Source organism: Mirounga leonina, unplaced genomic scaffold (assembly GCF_011800145.1).
Source record: "Mirounga leonina isolate KUSES-001 unplaced genomic scaffold, KU_Mleo_1.0 Mir_366, whole genome shotgun sequence".
NCBI lineage: Eukaryota > Metazoa > Chordata > Mammalia > Carnivora > Phocidae > Mirounga > Mirounga leonina.
Window position 1 is genome coordinate 27,405,088 of NW_023270709.1, and position 13,716 is coordinate 27,418,803.

Consider the following 13,716-nt stretch of genomic DNA (forward strand, 5'->3'; position numbering starts at 1 on the left):
GGGGCGCGCCGGGGACGGGCCGGGCGGCGGCGGCGCGCGGCCCCACTCGGCCTCACTCCGCGTCCGCGCCCGCCGCGCCGGCGCCGTCTGCGAGCTGCAGTCGAGTGGGCGCCGGGTGTCCAGGCTCCCGCTGCGGCCACTCAGGGGTCCAGGCGCGCGGCCCGGAGTCGGGGTAAGGCTGGCGGCCGGAGCCCCGCAGGGCGGGTGGGGGCGGCGCTCGGGGTGCGCAGGGCTGGAGAGCCGACAGGGCCCCCGTGGCAGCCAGCAACCCTGGGCGCTGAATTCGGGGACTCGGCGGGCGTTTCCCACGCCTCTCCTTTCCTGCTGCCTTTACCTCTTCGTCGCCAGGTCGGACGGGCGAGAGGACGAGCTCCCGCCACCGCCACCTCCCGGACCCGTCCTGGGTCTCCGCCCCGCGCCCGAATCCCGGTCGCCCTTCAGTCGTCGGCGGGACGACAGGAGGGCCCTGGAGAGGGACCCGGCGCGGAGTGGCTCGGGCGCAGCGGGCCGTGGCGCCGCGAGGCGAGGACGCTGCCTTCAGTCCCCGGGAGGAGCGGGTCGGGACGGAGACACTAGAGAAAGGCTGGAGGGAACACTCTGCTCCCGGGTGCGCAGTAGCTTCCCTTCTCGAGTCCTTCGTGACTTTCTGTGGATCCGTCTCCTCCTGGAGTCTCCCCTGCCTGCGACTTCAGTGTCCTCGGGAAAGAAAAGCTCCCCCTGTTCCATTCAGTTAAAAGTACAAGGTTCTGAATAGAAGACCCGAGAGGCAGCGATTTCTGGACAAGGAAATGATCGAAGTCTCGTGCTGCCCAGGAGTCAAGGCCCGAGGCTGCTCTCGCCCCCGCTGCCGGGCGCCCCGAGGCCTGGGTCGTTCCAGCAAAGGTAAGGCTGACCTTCATATATTGCTTGTCTGTGTCCATGATAGATAAGGCTTCTTCTTAACCTCATGCAATTTTATTTTATTTTTATTTTTTTAAAGATCTTACTTATTTATTTGAGACAGAGAGAGCACATGAGAGGGGGGAGGGTCAGAGGAGGGAGCAGGGAGCCCGATGATCCCGGGACTCGATCCGGGCACTCCAGGATCATGACCTGAGCCGAAGGCAGTCGCTTAACCAACTGAGCCACCCAGGCGCCCGACCTCATGCAGCTTTAAATTCTAGGCTTTATTTGTGTGAAAATATAGCTATAGATTTTTAGATAGAGACGTGGTCAGAGAAGAAGGGAGGATATTGACCAAAGCATTAACATAGTGGTTATCTCTGGTGTGTTACTGGAGTGGGTTTGCAAGGAATTCTTTTGGTTTTCCTGCACTGTTTCATATTTTCTACAAGGTTCTATCTCATTAAAAAAATCAAACTATTTCCATATTTAAAAAGAAAGATTAAAAAGGAAAAAAAAAGTTAGTTGCAAGGAAGATGTATTTGAAGTCAGTGTCTGGAGCCAGGAGTCAAGAAGGAGGCCATCGGAAGAGTTCAGGAACCCAGGCAACGAGGCCTAAGTAGGGATGTGGACTTTGATCCTTGACCCGCCTAGCTGGGGTTCTGGGAGAATGAGAGGGGAGAACGGAAGGTTACTTTGAGCATCCTTTATGCATGATGGCTTCACAATAGCGGCCCTGAGTTAGAAGTCCCTGCCAGGTAAGGAGACAGACAGCATCAAACATCTTGGCATTGAAAGAAAAAATTGATCTATTGGATTTCATTAAAATTAAAAACTTCCACTCTAAAGACACTGTTAAGAGAATGAAAAGACAAGCCACAGACTGAGAGAAAATATTTGCAAAACCTATCTGATAAAGGACTGGTATCCAAAATAAACATAAAGCTGTCAAAACTCACAATGAGTTTTTTAAAAACCTAGTTTAGAAATGGGCAAAGGACCTGAATAGGTAAGTCACCATGGAAGATACACGGATGACAAATATGCATGTGTAACAATGCCCGACATCATACATCATGAGAGAATTGCAAAATCAAGCATCAATGAGATGCCATGACACACGTTAGAGTGGCTATAATCCAGGACACTGGTGATACCAAGTCAGGATGTGCAGCAACAGGAACTCTCATTCATTGCTGGTGGGAATGCAGAATGGTACAGCCTCTTTGGAAGACAGTTTGGCAGTTTCTTACAAAACAAAACATAGTCTTACCATGCCCTCTGGCAGTCACACTTCTAGGTATTTACCTAAATGAGCTGAAAAGTTTTGTCCACACAAAAACCTGCACATGAAGGTTTATAGAAGCTTTATTTATAGTTGCCAGGAATTGGAAGCAACCAGGAAACACTTCAGTAGAGGAATATGATAAATTGTGGCACATTCATACAATGGAATATTATTCAGCACTAAACAGAAATGAGCTATGAAGTCATGAAAAGACAGGGAGGAACCTCAAGTCTGTATTGATTGCTACCTGAACAAAACCAGTCTGAAAAGGCTGTGTGATTTCAGCTATATGACATTCTGGAAAACACGAAACTAGAGAGAGTAAAAAGATCAGAGGTTTTGGGGAGGGGGAGCATGGGGCATTTTATTCTATGTGAAACTATAATGGGGGATAGATGACATTATGAATTTGGCAAAACCCATAGAGTATACAACAAATGAGTGAACCCTAATGTAAACTGTGGACTTTAGTTAATAATTATGTATCAATATTGATTCATCTGTTGTCACAAATGTCCCACACCAATGCAAGATGTTGCTAAGAGGGGAACTAGGAGTGGAGGTGGGGGGAGGAGAAAGTATCTGGACAGTTCCTGTACTTTCTGTTCAGTTTTTCTGTAAATCTAAAACTGTTATTAAAAAATAAGGTCTGCTAATTTAAAAGATTAAAATAAATTTTCAGTGTCTTGGAGCTTGGACTCCATGTTCACTCCTCTTCAAATTCCTTTGCGATTTGTATAACAGTGCCATAATATGTAAATCCCGGGTACCTAATTATTTTGTTATTTAAGCAGGTAATGCACACATTCAGCACATTATCAGGTAGGCAAGAAATTATGGCAATTTTTAAGTTTTAGTCCACAAAATTGACAAGCAGTTTAGTGTAGCTTAATTTACCCATCTGCCCTTCTGCACAACCTAGCCTTCTCCAGGATCTAGGCCCAGGACCTTGGGGTGAACTCGGATTGGTTCTGAGGAAGCTGCCAGCAAATATGTTTAAAGAACCAATCAGGGGTTGCTGTTACTATGTCCACTACTATTGGGTGGCAAGGCAGTGGGGGTGAGGGACATAGATGTAATCCACATTAGTGGCTGGGAATTTTTCCAGAGCAACAAGATTGACGTTGAGGTGGTGCTGGATGGGCCATGTAGAGAGAGACCAGGGAGGGGTGCTGCCTAGGGAGATGACAGATGGTCAGTCGGGGGCTTAGGGAGGGGAGGATGGTAGAGCGCAGAAGGCAGACCTAGGGGAGAGGGAGGTTGAAGGTGGTTGAGATAGGAGTGAGGGAGGGGGAAGAATGATAGACCCAAAATAGCAATGCCTCTGGGTAGAAAGAAAAGGTGAAATTGAGGAGGGAGGTACCGGAGGCTTTAAAGCTACTGACAGTGTTTGATTTTGTAAAAGCCATATTGTGCAAATCTGTGTATTTATTTCTATATATTGCATTGTTGAATATGCGTGTAGTTGTATGCGTTCACATTTTCACAGTGAAATATACTGTATCATATTAAATCTTATGTTGTTGAAAGCAATTAAAATACAGTAAAAAATTTTAAATCTTAAGGCATCTTGTACATATCAACTAATACAGGTACTAGGGGTTCTATTAAAATTTGGGGCCTAGCTCATGGAAAAAAAAAAACTTAACAGCGTTTCAGATTGCTTTTTAAGACCACTTCAGAAATACAGACCCACTCGAAATGTTTCGCTATCACGGCCGTGTTCAAGGGAGAAAAATTCCCTGGGACGCTGCAGGAAGGCCCACGGAAGAGCAGAGCTGCACTTTCTGTCCCCTGCGTGAAGCTCACGGCGGACTCATCTCTGGGGTCGTCCTGCAGCCCCGGAGAATACACTCGGGTATGCATCGCCTGGGCTGAAAAGAAGCGTGCCCAGGTGTTAAGTTCGCGATTTTAATTGATGATTATATTAAATTTGCCAGGAGGACGTGGTATCTGGAGAGGGATCTGTGGCTTCTCTGGACACATCGGGGCAATCCGCTCTCTGCAGAGACACCTTCACTGAGGATGACAAGTCCAAACGAAGACGCGCCTTCTCTCCCAGTGGGCCCCGAGCAGTCTGGGCCCGCCCTGCCTGCATTGACCGGTGGCGGAAACCTCCTTTGGTGAGTATTCTTCAAAGCCTTCTGCTCTGAGAATTTGAGGGAGGTTTAAGGCTCCTGAAAGCTTTTCTTATTCTTATTTAGGGCCAGCTTCACGGGGACAGTCCTGGGTTTGGCTTATTGCTTTTGCTGTTATCATCTCGAATTTCCTAATACTTTCATCTCGCGCAGGGCCCTGCACATTTATTAGTCAGCACCACCCTCATTCGTTCCTTTCCCAAATTAATGTACTTTACGCTCACATTTTTCTCCTGCTATTTCAGTGTTACCTCTTACTAATTTTGGTTACCAAACACTGACTCTTGGTCTTTTTGTTTTCTCTTTATTTTTTCTCCCTTCCTTTATTTCTCTTTTTCTTTTCTGCTACTTCCTTCCCCAAGCAGTGGTTAGCAGGATGGATGGAGGTGAGAGGCTGCCTGGGGTCAGTTCAGTTCCTGCCACATATTAGCGGGGAGGCCCTGGGCTGGTTACTCAGTCTCTTCGGGTCTTTGTCTGTGAATTAGGAAGAATTATTGTACATATCTCATGGATTTTATGACAATTAAATAAATTATCTGTAAAGCATTAGGACATTGCTTTATACAGAATAAGTGCTAAACAAGTATTTATTAAGTACTTTAGTAATCTCCTATCCTCATAATGCACTTGCTGTGTTTAAATCTACTCAAGTTTCATTGTCCACTTTTACAGTATTTCTTTTTAAAATTCCTCTCACATTGTATTTTATTTTTTTATCTTATTTATTTATTAAAAATAATATTCTATACTTTTTCATTTTTTATTTATTTATTTTAAGTCCTCTCTACACCCAGCATGGGCTTGAACTCATAACCCTGAGACCAAGAGTTGCAGGCTTCACAGGCTGAGCCAACCAGGCGCCCTGTCTTCTCACATTTTAAATCTATTTTGGCATTAATCATTTTGCTCAAGCTTTACTTAATTCCATTCATTACATCCCTCTAATATTTTTATTCTTCTGCTCTTTCTTCTCTGTACTTCATACACTAGGTGACTTTCTTAAAAGATCTGATTCTCAATCTCCTTTACTGGGTCACCTCCTGCCTTCTGTTACAACTTCTCTTGTTTTCCTCTGCCTTCTATTCTACTCAGCTTTATTCTGTACCCATTTATTTCTCATTTAAGGTGTTTTGCATACCTTCCAGATATTTTATGTATTTTCTTTATGCTTTTTTACAACCACTTATGTACAGAGCTATCCTCCTTTTTCCTGTAACTAGATCTCTAGCATCCCATAAGTGCTTCTGCTTTTCCCTGATTTCACAAGTGGATGTGTGGAACTTTTATTCTTCTTCCCTCCGATATCCTTTAAAAATTTTTTTACACATAATTCTTAAAATTCTAGCATTCTTCTTTTTCCTCATGCTGTATCATTTTTGAGCATCATTTCTCCCATTACTATAGAGTCTATTTCTTATTTTACACTTTTCCTTCACGGATTTACATGTTTCATTTTTATTTTCTCTTTCTTCATTCTTACTCCTCTTTCCACTCATCCTCCTCAATTTCTTCTTTTCCCTCTTTATGTATGCTCATCCTCTTATTAAATGTTTTATATTACTTTTTAATGCTTGTGTGTTAAACAAGATTTCCAGTTTCATTTTAATAATGCTTTTAATCTGTAAATTTTTACTATCTATCTATATATATATATTTGTCTAGAAATTCAGGTATTCTTTTTTAATTCTGTATCTTTACTCCTTGCCTCTTGACTTAATTTTTCTTTGTTTTCAATACTTGTCTTTCATTTTTTAGACCACCTTAATGCAAACCTTTCGCTGTTTGACACACCCCTATTTTCATATTTTTTTGTTACTTTGTTCATCCTAAGCTTGTCTTTGTAGGGTAAGTCAGGGTCCACCAGAGAAACAGAACAAATGGGATGTGGGGAGAGAGACAGAGACAGAGAGAGAGACACAGAGAGGGATTTGAAGGAACTGGCTCACCCCGTTGTGGGGACTGGCAGACCGCTGGGCTGGAGACCCAGGGAAGAGCTGATCTTACAGTTCTGGTCCCAAGGCAGGCTGGAGGCAGAATTTCTTTACTGATTGGATGACACCCACCACATTATGTAGGGTATTCTGATTTGCTCAAAATTACTGATTTAAATATTAATCTCATCTAAAAAATACCTTCAAGTAATATCCAGACTGGTGTTTGACCAAACACCTGGATACAGACAGCCTAGGCAAGATAACACATAAAATTAACTATCCCACCTCCTGTATGGGGTCGCCCCTCAGAGCTCTGTCCCTGGGAATGCTCCTCTTCAGTCCCCTCCTCCTCGGGTTTTAGGATCTGTCCTCTGCGTGTCCCATAGGCCATCGCTTTCTCCAAGCAGCCTTAGCTAGTGTGTATTTTTAAATGCTTTCAACAGATGCCATCCAGAGTGGTGCTCCATCTTGAGGGGATGGTTCAAACAAAGGTCTCTGCACCATTCTCTCGAGAACCACAGAACGAGGTCAAAACACAAGATCACAAACTTTATTTTAAGCACGCTGTCTGTATTGCCTCCCCCTTCATTTCAGCCAGCCACTCCAGGAATAGCGATCGCGGTCTCCCTGGCCACCGCGGAGCTAGGGACGGCTGGATGGTAGGTGGGTAGGCAGAAGGGCCATAAGCCTTTCTTAGCAAAATCAAGCCCTCTTTTTCTCATTAAGCACTCCCCTGGTTCCTGTAAGTTTTCTCCTAGATCTCAGACTTCCAGAAACATTGATTCTGTTCATTGTTGCCAACTCCGTGGTTGCTCCCGTGGAGGAAGTGATTTTTGGAGTCCTCAACCCTGACGTTTCCATGATGTCACTCCTGCGTGTTTATCTGTAAAGAACATTTCTTGCAGGTGGGTTATAATTGACTCTTGCTTTTTTTTTTTTTTAACCCTGTCTGACAACATTCAGCTTTTAATTGTTATGGTTAGCCTACTTACATTTGATTTATGTAATTTGTAATTTAGGTGGATTTAAGTCTACCATCTTGTGGTTTTTCTATTCGTCCCCGTTGTTATTTGTTTCTCTCTCCCCACCGCTTTTTCGTGTTTTTCTGGATTAGTTTTAAGCAAGGATATGACACAATCCAACATAATTATTTTCCACATAGTAGATGAGTTGAATGGCAAAGTTGAGCAAGAAAATTGAACTAATTATAAATGCATCACAGTACACCACAAAAGAGATTCTCAAGGCATGAATTAAAAAATAAATGGGGATGGGGCACCTGGGTGGCTCAGCCAGTTAAGGGTCTGCCTTCGGCTCAGGTCATGATCCCAGGGTTCTGGGATGGAGCCCCGCATCGGGCTCCCTGCTCAGCGGGGCGTCTGCTTCTCCCCTCCACTCGTGCTCTCTCTCTGTGTCTCAAATAAATAAATAAAATCTTTAAAAAAAATAAATGTGGAAGAATGAGCCAGGGAAGGAGGGATATAGTGCTTATATGTGGGGAATAGAATCAGCATGACATTTCTTTGACTAGGGAAGTGAGAGTGTAGAAAATATTGAGATGATCCTACTCTCAGCTCTGAACTCAATGAATGCTGCTGCCTGAGAGAGGAGCAGCAAACGTGGGGCACGAAGTCATGAGCGAGTTTGGGAAATGCGTGTGAGCGTGTGTGTGTGGTCAGTGCTTCTGGAGCTCAGGAGGAAGGTCTTGGGCAGAAGCCACCACTCAGGTAGTAATGAATCACTGCAAGTTCCTAAACATGACAGGATTGTCCGAACTGGCATTGGGTTCATGGACAGCTTATTGCTATTCACTATATATCTGTATATCTTATTCATTCAACCTCATCAGAAAAAGCCCTTAGATGGGATTCTCATTCACCTAACTTTGGCCAGCATTATTAGCACAGCTGTCTTCAGGGGCATCCCGTATATAGTGACCTCCTCTGGAATTAGAAATATTTTGGAGGGGGGCGCCTGGGTGGCCCAGTCGTTAAGCGTCTGCCTTCGGCTCAGGTCATGATCCCAGGGTCCTGGGATCGAGCCCCACATCGGGCTCCCCGCTCGGCGGGAAGTCTGCTCCTCCCTCTCCCACTCCCCCTGCTTGTGTTCCCTCTCTCGCTGTCTCTCTCTGTCAAATAAATAAAATCTTTAAAAAAAAAAAAAGAAAGAAAGAAATATTTTGGAGGATATTGGTTGTAAAGCAGTGCTGTACATTTTTAGGGTGACATGGGGTGCTTGTATTTGCACTTCTTCGCTACCGAGTACATCTCAGGCCATTATTATCAGTCCCGCTCATTCCAAGTGGGCATGGCTCAAGCCCAGATTCTTCACACACATTCTGCCCTTGTTGATTTATTCCTGGATAAGCAGTGTGCTAATGAACGCGTGCGTGATCATAAGTACTCCTGCCACCCACAGTTCCACTGAAGCTGGACTCGTGTATTGTCTGATGTTCTGTAAAACAAGACGGTTCACATACCATTCAGTGTTGTTTCAAAGTGTCATGTTTATGCTAGATTTCTTCTTTTTGCTCTTCATGATTTGGGCCAGTTTCCACATGGTGATTGTCCTATTCAGGCATCACAAGACACCCACGCATATCCACAGTCCCAGCCTCTCTCCACAGTCTTTTCCCGAGACAAAAGCCACCCATACTATCCTCTTGCCAGTGAGCTGCTTTGTTTTCTTCTGTGGGACTAACTTGGGTCTTTCCATTCATATGAACTCTATATATGAGAAAAACCTGATGCTGGCGATCCAGCACTAGTTTTCTTTCATCTTGCCCTGGTGTTGATTCAATATGATCATCGTTTCCCCATCTACCTTTGTCATTTCAGATACGATCATTTCCCCTTGCTCACAATGGAGATTTCTATTGCATCTAGAAATACTGACAAAAATTATTTTAATTGCAGGAGAGCATGGTTTTAGAATCCTTATGCGTAGAGACAGTGGTCCTGATTACCCCTAGATAAAAATTTGGGAAATATTAATCCCTTTAGAGTCAATCTATGAAAGTCTCCTCAAGAATAAAAGAGCACATTGTAGATGAATACATACAATATAACATACATATAAATTCTAAAAACAAAAAATTCTATCAGTAAAAAATTCTGATGTAGTACGAATTAAAAAATGTAACTACATGGTTAAAAATCAAATTCAGGGTCATGAGTTCAGCCCTGCGTTGGGCTCCATGCATGGGGCCTCCCCAACAAAACAAAAGAAGTTAGGATGATGGTTACTTTTCAGGGAAAAGTGACTGACAGGTAGACCGTGGCTGGCCCTGAGGTGCTGGCTGTACCTTATTTCTTTTTTTTTTTTTTTTTTAAAGATTTTATTTATTTAACAGAGAGAGACACAGGAAGAGAGGGAACACAAGCAGGGGGAGTGGGAGAGGGAGAAGCAGGCTTCCCGTGGAGCAGGGAGCCCGATGTGGGGCTCGATCCCAGGACTCTGGGATCGACCTGAGCCGAAGGCAGACACTTAACCAACTGAGCCACCCAGGCGCCCCCGTACCTTATTTCTTGAACTAGATGGAGCTTACTGGTGGGTTTTCTGGGTGAAAATTTATTGATCTACATCCTTATGATTTGTGTGCTTCGAAAAGTTATAAATCCATTCTTTAAAAGTTTAAGGATGTTTTAAGTCAGTATGTATGTTATAAATCAATTCTTTAAGAGTTCACTCTAAAGGGGCGCCTGGTGGCTCAGTTGGAAGAGCAGGTGACTCTTGATCTTGGGGTCATGAGTTTAAGCCCCATGTTGGGTGTAGAGATGACTTAAATAAATTTAGGAAAGGAAAGAGTTCATTTTAGAAAATGACAATCAGTAACATTAAAGAGACCTGAGGGACATGTAGAAAAAGGATCTAGAAGGAAAAGAGAACAGAGCACAGCATGGTAGCACCTCCTTGCTTTTGCTCTCTAGAGCGCTTACTCGTAGACGCAAAATTGTGCTTCTATTTTGGCAACTTCTACACTGAGGCAAAGTGAAGTCATTGGAATCTGCTCAAAATGGAGAAAACCCTATATTATCACGTGCCCCCCTGGTATTTACTCAGATTAATGATGACCTAGAGAGAAAACTCAACCCCCACTCCCAGTGAACTGCAGGAAAAATGATCTTGTCCCTTAGGAAAGCTGTGGAGTACGAGAAATGGAAAACATCCCCACTGCTGAGAAGCCAGAGCCCCACAGCGGACCTCTAAGTAGAGAGGCATCCTAGATGCATTTCCTGAGGAGTTCAGGGAGCCCGAAGTCATAAACTTAGTTTGAGGTTTGTATTACTCATCTATTACTGTAACAAGTAACTCCAAATTCAGTGGCTTAAAAAAAAGACAGCATTTATTATCTCGTGTCATCTATAGGTCAGAGATTTAGGAGTGCCTCACCTGGGTAGTTGCAGCTCATGGTCTCTCATGAGGTTGCAAACAAGACGACAGCTGGAGCTCGGGTCATCTGAACGTTTGCCTGTGGCTGGAGGATCCTGAGCCATGTGCTCAGTAGGTGCAGGCAGGAAAACTCCCTTCCTCCTCCCGGGGGCCCTCTTCAGAGGGCTGCCATGACTTAGCAACTGGCTTCCCAGAGAGCCAGATCCATCACGTAAGTTCGTTCGGTCACAAAAGACCAGCCCTGATACAGTGCCGTGGGGAGCTATGCAAGGGCATGAATATCAAGAGGTGAAGATCACTGGGGGTCATCTTAGAGGCTGCCTCCAGAGCCTGGCCTCTGACCACCGAGGATCTACGTCTCTTCCATATGCAAAACACACTCACCATTTCCCAAGAGGCCCCAGAGGTCTCAAAATATAACATTTAAATCGTATCTAGGTGTATGTAAGGTACCTCGGGTATAGTTCCTTGGATCTGTCCCTTGAAGAACAAAGGAAGGAAACTGCACCGAAGGAGAAAATGCTGTCACCCCTGCAGGAGGCTTTGGACCCTTGACTCTAGAATTAATGTCTCTTGCTCCACCAGCCAAGTCACATAGGCCCCAGGAAGTAGCTTTCATTTGTCTACACAGATGGTTTTAGCGAACATCACTGCTGTTGATTAGTATTGTAAATACACTCTTGGACTCGGGGAAGACAGCTGAAGAAATAGTTCCAAGTCCATGGGGCCGATTCACTGAACAGAAGTGTAGTCACGTACTCTGAGTGCTACTTGGTGTTCACTGGGGAGCTGTTGTTTGTTATGTTTGTTCTACGTCTAACAAACCATCCCGGCTTAGATAGAGGGGGGGGTAAATAGCATCAATACAATAATCCTTATTTATTTACGTTCGGTTTGTAAGAGTGGGACTCGAAACGTGGAACCAACTGATTGTCTTCCGTAAATACTTATTAATACTTAATATGCTCACTGGCCACCTTTTGATGACTAAGAAAAACAGAACTAATGACAAAGCAGGAAAAGTGGAAAGCAATCAGTGGAGAGCAATAGTTGAAATTACTGTGTTTTGCCAAATATTCATTGATGTAAAAAAAAAATCAACCATTCATAGGGAAGGGAATGTCCAGCAAATACGACCCCCCCCCCCCCCACTTCGTGCCCTGAACTTCACTAGTTTGGGGATGATTTTACCTTCTAAACGATTTTTTTTAACCAGTTTGGAACACCCTCATATGCTTTTATAACCATTACCTAACATTTTTCATCAGATACGCACAAAGACTGTAATGACTGGTATATTGTAAGCTTTTAAGTATTTTTTGAAGTGTAACATCACACTCCTTTATTGTACCAAATGGAATCTAAAAACCATAGTGATTAAATAACTGCCAACATCCCCTGGAAAAAATAAAAAAGCATGCCCTTCTGTGACACTTGGAAATTTTATATTGATTCTCTTGCTCCTTGAATGAGTTTTATGCCAATATAATGTATGTTTACTTAAAGTCCTTCTTTGATCATGCTACTCTACTAGTTCGCACCAAATATAAGTGTAAATATTGAAATCTGAGATTTTGCTGTTTGATGGGACCACAAATCTGTGTTATAATGAATTCTTTTAGTTTGAGTTATATTTGCATTTACTAGTAGTATGCAGTGCAAACAAAACATCACAAGTAGATAATAAATTTGAAAACCCCTTTACTGAAAGATTTTAACAAGTAAATATGGAGTTTGTCACCTCCTTCTCCATGAAATCCCCTACAGCATATAAAACCACCTCAACTGAAGGAATATTTCCAATTGCTCTTTTATTGGACACCCTGGATGGAAGGGATTTTACAATTCCCGAACTTCAGGTAGGTGGAAGCTTTTGAGAATTGACTACTGGGAGACAGCATGATTTCAAAGAAAGCTGGGGAAGAGGAATCCAAATTAGAGGAGGATATGAAAGATCTAAAAACTGGTTTAGGCTTTTGGGCTCATAGCCTAATGAGTAAAACTTAGCAAGAGGGAAGCAAGCATAAAAAGCTTCCTAGCAGAGGATGGTTTCGATCCATCGACCTCTGGGTTATGGGCCCAGCACGCTCCCGCTGCGCCACTCTGCTTGCTGCTTTTGCTTTTCTCTTGTGTCTATTAATGATTAAGGTCACCTTTTGCACGCTGAGAAAATGATCCTTTTTTCTTAATTCCTTCCCTTCTGATGGGTTTTTCGGAGAGTAGCTCTCCCACAACCAGGTGGCTAAGGGCCGTCCCTTCCGGGGCTGCGCTTTTCCAACCTGCCAAAAGAGCGTCCAAGCTCGGGAATTTCCCCCCCGCCCCCCCTTAATTTTATTTGTTTTTCTGAGCCGCTCTTTGCTCAGAGAGCTGAGGAAGAGCGCGCCCAGCAAAACGGGGTGGAGCCTTTTCGGGCGGAATCTGAGGAGCCCGAACCGACCCTGAACCACCATCAGCGAGAGGAATCCTGTCGACCACCGCGCTTGTTTCGTCTCCAAAAGTCTCAAGGACACTCGTTTGGATTAAAAAAGAGTTTATTTGCTTGCAAGGGCGCAGATCTTCACAAGGACAATGCGCCCGGGAAAGGGGGCATAAACCCAATTTACTGCTCAAATGATTACATGGCGGCCACAATTCCAACTGGATCTCGTTTGGAGCCGTTGTGACACACAGAGGAACCAAAAATGAGAAACTCATAAAGACAGGGGCTTCCACACAGACCTTGTTAGGACGGCTCCGAGCACCAGCCCCCGTCTGTCGCTGCCTCTCCGAGGACGCCAGGTCCCAGGGCCCGTCTGCACAGCGGTAAACCTCGTATCTTTACTAGTGTCCGCTTCTGGATGACGCGCGTTCGTGAGCTCGCTCGATCACACGGCTGGACCGGGGCTCGCACGCCGGTGTCTCCCTTTACTCCATTTCCCCGTCCGCAACTGCACTGAAGGAGCGGCCTCAGCTGCGTTTACCTCTGCGGCGGGGTGGCGAGCGCAGCGGCCGGCCCAGCCCAGGATCCTTCTCCCATTCCCCGCTGCGCGCAAAGCCCTTCCCGGGACAGAGCCGGGGCGCGCACTGCACAACCCAGCCGGCG

General features: G+C 44.7%; 2 protein-coding genes and 1 non-coding gene across 3 annotated transcripts in view; 1 reads left to right on the forward strand and 2 right to left on the reverse strand.

Annotated features, from left to right (window-relative positions):
* Positions 1-13,716, forward strand: part of LOC117997523 (histone H2B type 1-C/E/F/G/I) — an 881,166-nt gene that overhangs the window by 493,265 nt on the left and 374,185 nt on the right. The gene's annotated exons all lie outside the window — the stretch shown is intronic.
* POM121L2 (POM121 transmembrane nucleoporin like 2) overlaps positions 1-13,716 on the reverse strand; it is a 24,523-nt gene that overhangs the window by 3,526 nt on the left and 7,281 nt on the right. Inside the window, exons 2-3 of the mRNA XM_035030455.1 lie at positions 335-466; positions 47-232 (exon numbers count right to left, since the gene is read on the reverse strand). Of these exons, the coding sequence (XP_034886346.1) occupies positions 47-232; positions 335-466 (318 nt within the window). The remainder of the gene's footprint in view (positions 1-46; positions 233-334; positions 467-13,716) is intronic.
* TRNAM-CAU lies at positions 12,671-12,742 on the reverse strand. The gene has a single exon. It is a non-coding gene; the product is annotated as a tRNA-Met (tRNA).